Source organism: Ailuropoda melanoleuca, chromosome 13, assembly GCF_002007445.2.
Source record: "Ailuropoda melanoleuca isolate Jingjing chromosome 13, ASM200744v2, whole genome shotgun sequence".
NCBI classification, from domain to species: Eukaryota; Metazoa; Chordata; class Mammalia; order Carnivora; family Ursidae; genus Ailuropoda; species Ailuropoda melanoleuca.
Genome location: NC_048230.1, coordinates 29066271 through 29078502, shown reverse-complemented (window position 1 = coordinate 29078502; position 12232 = coordinate 29066271). Strand labels below are relative to the sequence as shown.

The following is a 12232-nucleotide window of genomic DNA, read 5'->3' as shown; positions in this document are numbered from 1 at the left end:
GTACCCCTTTAGAATGGTTGATAATTAACTACCGAGGAATTAGAATATGTTTTTAACAGCGTTTGGTCCATGATAAACATTTGGTAAAAGCTTATTGTTCCAGACTGTGCCGTGTGTCTAGGAAACACCTATTAGCAGAACCAGGTATCTTCCCTTGAGAGCTTCATAGTCTTACAACAGTCATATAACGGGAATAAAGAGGGGAGAATTCTCACTTCTAAGGGAGGTCAGGGAAGGTAGTGTAATAAGGAAGGATGTACGTGAGCTGAGTCCTTATAGACTTGCTGAAGATTGAGAACAGGTTCGACCGGGAGGGTACTGTATGTATGATGTGAAAGGCTTGAGAGAGCCTGGCTTTGTGGAGGAACTACAGATACTTTTCTTTGATGGAGTGTTGGATGATTGGGCCAATTCGTAATGGACTTTCCATTTATCTTAATGAGCTTATTATATACTTCATCCTGTAAGGTGACAGGAAGCTGTAGACTGATCACAAGATTTGTGTAAGAAGGAAATTTGCTTTACTCAATAATACTAAGTAAACTTTTCTTCATTTTTTTAAAACTCAAAGAATGATTTTAAACTTAACAAAAGTTACAAAAGTAGCACATGGAGGCCCCATGCACCCTTCAACGTGGCTTCCTGTAGTATGGTTAACTTGCATAATCATTGTACACCAAACCAGGAATTAACATTGATACAGTACTATTCACATTATATTCAAATTTCCCTCATTTTCTCTCTGATTTTTTTTTTGGGGGGTAGGGGTCCAAAAATCCCACACTGCATTTAGTTGTCCTATCTCTTTAAATCTCTTCCAATATGTGATGATTCCTCCTCTTTGTTGTCTTTCATGGCTTTAATACAAAAATACCGGTCTGTTATTTTGTATAATGTTCCTCTCAATTGGAGTCTCTTGATGTTTTATCATAAATAGAGGTTATGCATTTATCTTAGTAATACCACGGAAGTGATACTGTGCCCTTCTCAGTGCACCATACTGGGGATACATGATGTTGGTGGTGATAGCTTCTTTCACTTGGTTAAGGTGGTGCCTGCCAGCCTTCCCCACTGTAAAGTTAGTATTTTTCCCTTTTAATGAATGTCTGTCTCATGAGGAGATACTATGTAATATTCTGTTGCTCATTATAGTTTAATCCACAATTTTGGGGCACCTGGGTGGCTCAGTCGTTAAGCGTCTGCCTTCGGCTCAGGGTGTGATCCCGGCACTGTGGGATCGAGCCCCACATCAGGCTCCTCCACTGGGAGCCTGCTTCTTCCTCTCCCACTGCTTGTGTTCCCTCTCTCGCTGGCTGTCTCTCTCTCTCTGTCAAATAAATAAATAAAATCTTTTAAAAAAAATCCACAATTTTATCTACTAGTGGCTTTTGCCTGCAGCAGTTTTTACTGTGATATTTACTGAATGGTGATTTTCTGTTTTCTGCATTTGTTAGTTGGAATTCTGTTAGGAAAAGCTGTCTTTTCTCTCTCATTTATTTATGCACTTATTCAGTCATTCATTTGTTATATCAGAATGGATTCATGGATATTTTATTTTATGGATTATAATCTGTTACTGTTATTATACATTCAGTCGCTCCACTTGTTGAGGCAACTTTTTGGTATTGGGCCTCTTTATCTTGGTTCCTGTGTCTTTTCAACATGTTCCCCTCAGTTAGTATTTACTTTTAGGCACCAAAAGATGTTCCAAGCTCATCTTGTATTTTACCTGCTGCAGCCCTCTTTCCTTTTATTGGGCAACAGAGTTCAGAAACCAAGATCTGGTACTGGTTGTGCTCATTGCTGCCTGGCATCATTGCTTCTAGGACTTCTCAACAGACAAAGCTGGGAAACATACGTATGCTAAAGCATATATATACATACATACATATGCAAATGGGCATGTATAAAAAACCGTAAGTTCATATTGATACCAGTCCAACACCACAGCCTTCCTCCTTCCTTATTGATACTCATTTTTACTACATAAAGTAGTTTCATAGTTGCCAACTCATACCCCTGTGAGAAATGTATTTACGAACCAGAGGACAGTATTATGTACAATATCTTTGCCCTATAACATGCAGTCAAAATAGTATTTTCTGAAGTTATACTTCAGTTAGGTTATTTTTCTCATCCTTTCAGTGTGATACGTAATTGTTTCATAATACAGTTAGGTTCTTTTCTTACTGTGATATTCACTTTTTCTCTCCCATACACACGAGTTGATCTTTATTATTATTTTTTTAAGATTTTATTTATTTATTTGAGGGGGAGAGAGCACAAGCTGGGAGCGGGGAGAGGCACAGGGAGAGGGAGAAGCAGACTCCCTGCTGAGCGGGGAGCCCAATATAGGGCTCGATCCCAACTGACTGAGCCACCCAGGCACCCCTTTATTATTTTTTTGAGTATGTGAAGCATTACTACATTTCTAAGAGTCAGAGCTATACAAAAGACTATTGTTCCCTCTTCCCATTTTCCCTTCTTTCCTATCTTGTTCACCCCTTCTGTAGGTGGCCGTTTTCATTAGTTTTTGGATTAGCTTTCCTATATTTCTTTTGCACAAATGAGCAAGTAACATGTATATTTTCTTATATCCCTTTTTTTCTTCCAGGAAAGGTAATCACTGGGTAAATACTTTTTAAAGGGCTAGATTTGAAATTGAGGTTTGTATAACAAAATATTGCTTCTGTGGCTTTTGACAGATGACTTCATTATTTGTGTTTGTTTCTATTTGTAAAATAAGCCTCGTTTCTTTTACCCTTTCCTTAATTTGTGAAGTGATTGTGATAACAAGTCAGAGGATAAATGCTTTCTCAGAAGAAAGGCATGCTAAAAATGTAAGCTCTTGCTTTTTCTTTTTAAACAGTCCAAACTATAATCTACCATTGGTTAAGCAGAAAGAACTTTTTTTTTTTTAAGTTTTGCAATCACCAGGGACAATGAATAGTGCATTGGCCCAACAAGGATTTTGAGATAGAGAGTAGAGTGATAGATACTGGCTGAGGAATATTTGATTTACCATATTTAAAAAAAAAAAAGAAAAGACTAATTAGAACTTAAAACAGGGCTGTGGATAAATAAGTTTAACAAGAATTTAGGACTGTTTTTAGCAGTTACTGTATTTCTCTAGATTTTTGATGCATATTTTCAATGGTATTGGTAAATATAAATCTTAGGTAAGGTAGCCTTTGGACTTGTATGTAACAGCATCATGCTGATTGAAATTTTTTAACATAAATAATTCAGGGGTGCTTAGCTGGCTCCAGTCAGAGGAACATGCGACTCTTGATCTCGGGGTCATGAGTTTGAGCCCCATGTTGAATGTAGAGATTACATACATACATACATACATACATACATATTTTAAAAATTCAGAATTACTTTTACATAATTGTATAGTTGTATTTTTTTTTTTTTAAGATTTATCTATTTGAGAGAGAGATCATGCGTGCACGGGGGTGGGGGCAGAGGGAGAGAAGCAGACTCCCTGCTGAGTGTGGAGCCCATCATAGGCCTCAACCCCACAAACCCGAGATCATGACCTGAGCTGAAACCACAAGTCTGTTGGATAACTGAATGTGCCTGTATAGATTTTCTTTTAACCTCAGTATAGAGACATAGGAAAGTGAGGCACATATAGTCCCATTTTATAAATGCAGAAATGGAAACTTAGGTAAGTAACTTGATGGAAGTGGAATTTTCAGAAGGTTCCACTCTCAATTTAGCACAATTTCCCGGCCATGGTGCTAGTTCGTGGAAATGACTGGTAACACTGTTTATGGGCCAGTGATACTTTGGTGATTTTAAGCAAGACTATGTTGAGTATCATTGAGATGAGCTTGAAACAGGAAATAATTGATATAAAGCCAAAAAGTAATTTATTTTGAACCAAGAATAAAAGTTGAATTCTTTAGTTAGCTTTTTCTTTTCTTTTGGTAACATTGGTCAGAAAAGCAGTAAGTAACCAAAATGGAACTGTTCAGTTTTCTAAACAAAAGTGTTGCGCTTAAAAAATTGGTATTTCAAGCGGCTCTGAGTTGGCATTAATTGAATAAAGATACACATAGATTGTGCAGATTATGCGGTTTTAAGTGTGTGCCTTTGATATTTATCCTTTTACTTTCTCTACTTTTTGGCAGAATAAGTTGAGGGTGCATGGATTCTTAGACCCCAAGAAAATCTACCTCCATAAGACCTTAATTTAACTTAACTTTTCTTTAAAGGCTCTTTGTCATACGTAATTGGTCTGGCCAAAAGGGTGGAGTGATGAATCAGACAGATGGCTGCTTTATATGAATAACAAATTTGAATCTCATTGCTGTGTTATTTTATTCCATATATCGAGTCCCTTCAGTCAGGAAAGAAATCACTCCAGTAACCCTCTTGCTACTTTTAACTCTAAGATCACCCCAAAAGGTAATAAATACCCTGAGTCTCTGCTTTTGGGAAAAGGGGAATTAACAGAAATTCTCTACCTCTTTGTCTACTCTTTTTCTTTCTGGCTGTGGGATGCATGTACCCTCAGAGTGTATCTGAATACCACATACAATTCAAGAGAAGCTCAATAATAAGTCCTGCTTTCTGGACAGGAGAGCCTTAGAGTCTTTGATCTTTTTTACAGTTTCCCATTGGAAGACCATATCTGAGTCATGCATTTGTTTCCTGAGAATACTAATGGTGTAAACCACTGCAGTAACGATGATTGAGCTTGAGTTAGCATGTGGGTATAACATTTGTGAAGTGTTTATTCAGGTATCTCTACTCTCTCTCTCTCTCTGCACCCTTTTAGGCCACAGGATAGGAAGTGTTTGCTTTTTCTTAACTGTGAATGCATATAAGTAGCTTTAAGTAAAATTATATGTGTTGTGAGTTGTGTTTTTCTTTGTCCAGATGGAACACTGTTGGAGGATTGGGGTTAATATTTTAAGCTCTTTACTTTTGAGAATGAGTGATGAACCTAATTGCCCCAATGCCCTGCTTTTGGATCTCAGTGTGATTATAGGATATCCCACTGTCCTCTGATGAATGAGTGCCTCCTTGTGTGGTTGGGACTAGAAGCTAGGCACAGTCCCTCTGAGGTTCATGCTCTTGATTGCCTGCTATGTGCTGTTTTATCTTTGACAGACATTTCTGTGCTAAATAATGTTTTCCCTGTTGCTTTCAGTTTTAATTTGGGGGCTGAATTGCCCCCAGGAAAGTTTTAAGTTCCTCTAAAAGAAAATCAGTAAAATTCACATTGAATATTAATGGCATTTAAATATATATTTCGGTAGGTATGATAAATAATATAGGATGTTAGCAGTAGTTGTCTGTAGGCCGTGAGATTACTGATATTTTGTGCTTTTTCTTCAGACTTTTTGTATATAAGGTTTTCCGAAGTAAGATTTTGTTAAAGAATGGCACCATTTTGTCTTGATAGGTGTCCTTACAGTTAATTCTCCCATAATCCCTACAAAATAAACTTTAATCAAAAGTGGATTCAACCTGTTACTTTTAATGTGACACCTTGTAAAACAGGTAGATACAGAGATCATATCTCTGCCATAATTTAATGTTAAATGCTTTTATTTTAAGTGAATGTAAAATTGATTGAAGTTCTTAAGATGACTAAACCAGCAAAAAGTGCATAGTCACAGAAATTTCATGTTGAAAGGAAACGTTTTCATCTGAACCAGAACTTCTGTTATCTTAGGAAAGCTGTGGCATCCCCAGAGTCACACACGTGCTAGTTCATGCCAACCTGCATATTGAGTTCTTCTGATTATCTAGCCCTTTGTCATACCTAATGTTTGTGTGAGTTTTTGAGGTTCCCTGCATAGTAAATCTTCATGAGCATTCAGGAGGATATTTGCGATTATCTATTTTTTTAATGTAAAAATATTATCTAAAAGAATTTGTCTCTGACACTATTTTTGTCCTGTCATTGTCTGTGTATGTACATTTATGGTCATCACAGTTGTATTAAAAATGTTTTGAATTTAATCTTTTTTTTTTTAAGATTTTATTTATTTGACAGTGATAGAGACAGCCAGTGAGAGAGGGAACACAAGCAGGGGGAGTGGGAGAGGAAGAAGCAGGCTCATAGCAGAGGAGCCCGATGTGGGGCTCGATCCCATAACGCCGGGATCACGCCCTGAGCCGAAGGCAGGCGCTCGACCGCGGTGCCACCCAGGCGCCCCTGAATTTAATCTTTTTCCAGAATCATTTCTCCATAAAAGACTTCTGTTTTTTAACCTTCAAATATTCTTTTGGTATAAAGGAAGAAGAAATGTCTTTTGTGATTATTTTTAATACTCTGATTTGCTGTGCTACAATTTATAACTATGCCTCAGATGTTGAGCATTTAGATTATTGATATATACCATTGCAGTGATCATCTTTGTGTATAAGATTTTGGGAAATTTGTTTATTGGGTTTTCTTTAAGATAGATTTTTAGGATTGAGTGATATGAACATCTGTATAAGTCTTGCTACTTAACACCACTTTACTTTCCAAGAGGAAATCAGTGTTTAAGGCAATGAGTGTGTGTGCCAAATTTGCCATGATTTTGGCGTCATTGATCTAATTGTTCAGGATTTTTGTGGTACTTGAGTACATGTACAGGCTATATCTAAGAACATTTTCCCAGGGTTCACTCATTGTAGTTTGCTTGTCTTTTCTGCTTATACACTTTAATCTAGCTTTTTGGTTAATTTGTTATGAAAACATTTTAATGAGCTTCCCAGTCTGTTGTCCTTTCTTCTTTATTTTTTTTTTTTAAGATTTTATTTATTCATTTGACAGAGAAGGAGAGAGAGCAAGCACAAGTGGGGCGGGTAGGAGAGGGAGTAACAGGCTCCTCACTGAGCAGAGAGCCGGACATGGGGCTCTATCCCAGAACCCCAGGATCATGACCCAAGCTGAAGGCAGACACTCAGCCGACTGAGCCACTCAGGCTCCCCTCTGTTGTCTTTCCTTCATACTTGCCTACAACTGCTCTGCTCTGCAGATCCTGTGGTATTTTCTCCCCGGGGGTATAAAGATCAAAAAGAAATTGAACAATACTGAAAAACAGAATTTCAGCCTCAAAATACTGGCTTTGATATGGACTGGTAGCATTTACAGGGAGGAGAACTTAAACACACCCCAAAGTCATTTTGAGTGTAAGGAGACAAAGACCACTGCCTTTCTGTGGTATTCCAGGAACACCAGAGTGGAGGGATAAGTGTATCTGTGGCTTTATTGCCTGTAACTCAGAGACTCCATATGATTGACATCTCAGGGCTGTAGTTCTCCCTTTTGAGCCTAATAAATACATAATTTGTTTTGAAATAGGTTCAGACTTTTCCAGATTCTTTCCCACCTCCCTTTTTTTCAGTTTATGACCTAAGCATATATTTGATTTGTGTAGTCCAGAAACAGTAGTTACTAACTGATAGCATTAGGTAATTAGTTATTCATGGTGCTTTTATTAATTTTTTTCTATTTTAGCATATGCATATATATTTACACAATACGGTTTTCTAGAAAGAGGTTTCCAGCATTAACTGAAGTTAGGCAGGTAGTAACTACGTTTACATTGTCTCTTAGTTGCCTTGATACTGAACCTATGTATCCTTCTTGACCCTTAGTTGAAGACTCTTGTTACCATGTAATTATTTTGCTAAGCTTCTGTTCCATGGAATCATTAAAGCATTTCCCCATCAGTAAGCACTTAATATTCGTCTGTTGAATATTTTGGTTCCTTACCCTTCTTCACCACAAAGCAAAAGCCAGTCAGTTCTCTTAGTTATTTTTTTCTTCCCTCAGTCATACATGTTTGATTTTGCAGGTTGGTTGTCAGAAATTTTAGGTGTTTCATTTAAATGATGAAATGGTGCCGCATTTCAGTCTGGATGCTATTGGTTAAATGTTGTCTTGTATTTTTATCTTTCTCCTTTAGATCGAGTCTGTTTCTCAGCCACTGGAAAACCATGGTGCCTCTGGTCATCCTTCAGAGTCATTGTCTACCAAATCATGTGGAGCATTGAGACCTGTCAATGGAGTTATTAACACGTAAGTTTTATGTTTTCTACTTCCTGTGCACAGTAGTAGGCTTGTAAAAGATGAATTTGGGGCTCTTAGTAATCCCTAGCCTGGTTTAAAGACAGAAACTTTATTGCTTAATAGTATTGTGCATGCTTCTTACTGTAGCAAGTATATTTTAATTAGCGTGCTTAATGCATTTCCCTTTTACCTACTGTAGCCTAAAATTAACTCACCATGGAGAAAAAAATAAAAGGTCCTACTTTTGTGAGTCCTTATGGTTGGTCCTAGTCTTGGTAGAATTCTTGAGAAGTGTTTACATAAACTCTTTTACTCTAGGATGGATTAGATCCCTAAAGGCTGTATTTGTACATCTGTATTTATGAAAGTTGAAGGAATCCCTCTACAAGTGAACAGTGTGTACCCATCCCTAAAAGTCAAATTTTACAGAAGAACTGATTCCTAGGCAGCTCATTAACATTTGCAAGATTAATCATTTTCTTACCAGTCGCAATTTTCTCGATTTTCTTTATTTGTGTTTCTGTTGTAGAAGAGAACTTAATCACTTGGAACCTGAGTTTGTCACTTAGTGACTTGCACTTTTCAGACATGATGTTAATGTCCACCAGGAGTCTTAAAAATAAGCACAGACACTGCACACACTTGCACTTGAAGTGACACGCAGAATACTTGTTCGTGTCTGTGAACATTGTAAACAGAGGAGGTTGAACCAGTATAAGAGGCTTTGTTTCCTTGTCTTCTGAGAAGTGAATATTCTTCCCTCCCCTTGTATAGTCTTCAGCCTATCTTGGCAGACCACATTCCAGGGGACATCTCTGATGCTGAGGAACAGTTACAAAAAAAGCAACGACTCAATCTAGTTTCTTCATCAACTGACGGTACCTGTGTGGCAGCCCGAACCCGTCCTGTGCTGAGCTGTAAGAAACGAAGGCTTGTTCGACCCAACAGCATCGTTCCTCTTTCCAGGAAGGTCAGTACCAGTGAGACTTGGTCATTGTTAAACAGTGAGCCAGAGGCTTAGATAGAGTTATTAGTCTCTTGCCAACTTTGGTTCATTTAACTAGTGTTTTCCAAACTTGGCTAACCACCCAAGTTTCCTAGGGAACTTGAGAAAATACTGGGCTCCTGACACCTGTTTCCTAGCGATTCTGATTTGGTTGTTCTGAAGTTGGGTCTGGGACTCTTGTTTTCAGATAAACAAAAACTCCCAGGTGGTTCTTGAGCCAGGTTTGGAAATCACTGACTTGAGCTTTTTAATAGAAATGGGAGAAAAGTTTAAGTGCTGCCATCAACACTTAGAAGGAGGGTGATGTGCTTCCCAGTTGTCCTGTTATCACTGAAAATGGCTATGTGGCATGCTTTCCTTTCGAGTAAGAATCTCCATTAAAATTTTTTAAGTTCATGTGACTGTCTTCACAGAGAAAACGGAGATTAATTCACAAGTGCAGGAAACTTTTGATTGTTGCCTCTTCAAATAACAGAGTTGGATTTATTTCAAAAACTAATGAAATAATATTTCAGTAAAATTAATACCATGCAGTGGTTCAGAGCACTAACTTTGAAGAGGATAAACCTGGGTTTGAATCATGGCACTGCCACTTGGTAGTTTTGTGATTTGGAACGTGTTAACACCCCCTTATTCCCCTTCCCAGACCCTTCCCTTCCCCACCAGGCCTCAGAGATCTCATAGGGTTGTTTGAGGTTTAGATAAAATGCATGTAACTTGCTCATGGGGGTGTCTGGCTGATAAGTTACTGGTGCAAAGTGGCTGTTTCTGTTAGCACTTTTATTATTGTTCGCTCGTTCACTCATTCAGCAAATACTTACTGAGTTCCTAGAGCGAGCTAGGTCTGTTCTATGCACTGGGAATACAACACTAAACAAAACAGATAAAATGTTTGCACTCCTGAAATACTCTAGTGGGCAGAGACAGAAAATAAAACAATAAGTTAAGTATAATGGTATGTCCTATAGTGGTAAGTGCTGGGGAGAAAAATGTAGCAGACAAGGGAATAGGGACTGCTGGGGAGCTCAGATGGAATTAAGCCTTGTGGCATTCTAAGGATAAGGAAGAGACTGGGAAGGAGTGACTAGTGATGTAGAAGGAAAATGAAGAAAGTGAGACATATGGAAGGCAAATGAATAACATGTGTCAGAAAGGAAGGAGGACAGTGTGTGAGCTGCTGCAACCAGGTCCAATTAGATGAAGACTACGAACTAACTGTTGGGGGTGTGGTGGGGTTAGAGCTTTTCGAGATCTGTGTGAGCAGTTTTACTAATGGAAGAAGAGTGAAATTCTGCTTGGAGTGGGTTCAGGAGAGGATGGGAGGCAAGGAATTGAGGGGAACCTTTTAGGATAACACTTCCAAAGAATGCTTCTATAAAGGAGAGCAGAGAAATAGCTTATTTGAAGGGAAATTTTTCTTACAATAGAGCTTTTACACTCTATTTGCTGATGAGAAAACTGCTGATGAAGAGGGGAGAGAATTGTTGGAACCATTAATATTTGGACAGTGGATTTGCAGTATTTGGCTTATGTTGTTATAGTATGCAGTTGGACTGCAGAACTTTGCCATGATTTTTTTTTCTTTTTAAGGAAAACATCGTAAGTTAAAATTAACTATCAGGTTGTGCCATATTTCTCTAGTCTATTCAGAATTCCTGAATTACCAAAATACCAGAAAAGAAAAAGGTATTTGGGGACGCCTGGGTGGCACAGCGGTTAAGCGTCTGCCTTCGGCTCAGGGCGTGATCCCGGCGTTATGGGATTGAGCCCACATCAGGCTCTTCTGCTATGAGCCTGCTTCTTCCTCTCCCACTCCCCCTGCTTGCGTTCCCTCTCTCGCTGGCTGTCTCTCTCTCTGTCAAATAAATAAATAAAATCTTGGGGAAAAAAAAGAAAGAAAAAGGTATTTGGCAAGTTTCTCATTGACATTTGAGTCTCAGTTTTTTATTAATAGTCCTATAAATCTAAATTATTTTTCTTAAAGGTTGAAGAGTTGATTTTGGGAAAGCAAGAAAACGATATTACTGTCAAATGTAAGAAAGTAATTTTTGATCATGACTCTGATGCTTTTTAATAGCAACAAAAAACCCTCAACTAAACAAACAAACAAAAAAACCTCGTGGAGAAATAGTGTCCCCTTCCTCTGTTTTGGCAGTGTGCTAGTCCCGCTGTGTCATGACATCTAAGGGTTTTATAGAAATTTTCTGTGGTGTAGGGTGGCCTCCTGGATTCTTTTCAATCTGTGAACTAGTAAATCTTGCTTGTTGCTATTGACAGTAGATTGTTCTGGTCTGTGCCTAAAATCTAATGTACTTTTGAAGAGACATATAAAGCATACTAAAGACTCTTCGGTTTCACTGTCAGTTTTTAAAACACCATCATCCTGACATGGAAAGTAAGCTGCATGGAAAGTAAGCTGCATGGAAAATAAGACAAAAGAAATAAATTGAGTCCGGGGAAATAAACCATTTGCTGGTTATGACAGAGATGCTGGAGTTCTGCCAGTGTTGGAGGCAAAGGCCATTTTGTCTATCTTGGTTGCTCACTGTTTCTCCTTGCTCAGTGATATTTGCCTTTTATCATCTTGTGGTGCTGGATTTGTCAAGCAAATTAATTCAGCACTTTGTTGAGTGCCCACTGTGTTGCAGGTATTCTTCAGGTTTCATTGGTGAACCAAGTCCTTGCCTTCATGGAGCTAACTTTCTGATGACAGAGCCTAGTTGCAAAGAAGTTAACAGATAAACCATTTTCTGATGTTGGTAAATGGCATTGAGAGTTCACACTCACTGTCATAGGATTTGCTTCCAAGTTAAAAAAAAAAAAATCTTAATAATAGGAACTTCATGTTTCTGGATTAACTCAAATTACCTTTGTTATTGCCCCTCCCACCACATTTCCTACCTACCCAAGAAAGGTGGTTACTAGTATATCTATGCATATAGAATGTGAAAAACAGGTGTTTAATGTCAGTGTTACTGGCTTACCTACGTATTTTAAATTATCTCTACTTCACTCTAGATCCAAATATAAAACTCACTTTAGGGAACTCACTCACTTTTACAGGACAGTCATCTTAGCTGAATCACAGCTGGAATTCTATTCCATCAAGTTTTACCAGCATTTCTAAATTACAATATATCTTACAATTGAGATGTACTTTTAGTGTAGTAGCACATTTCTTTTGCTCCTAAAAGGCT

At 38.1% G+C, this 12232-nt stretch overlaps 1 protein-coding gene across 1 annotated transcript in view; it reads left to right on the top strand.

Annotated features, from left to right (window-relative positions):
• The window catches only part of KANSL1 (KAT8 regulatory NSL complex subunit 1), a 168540-nt gene that overhangs the window by 127935 nt on the left and 28373 nt on the right, over positions 1-12232 (top strand). Inside the window, 2 exon segments of the mRNA XM_011235065.3 lie at positions 7926-8038; positions 8804-8999. Coding sequence (XP_011233367.1) covers positions 7926-8038; positions 8804-8999 — 309 coding nt within the window.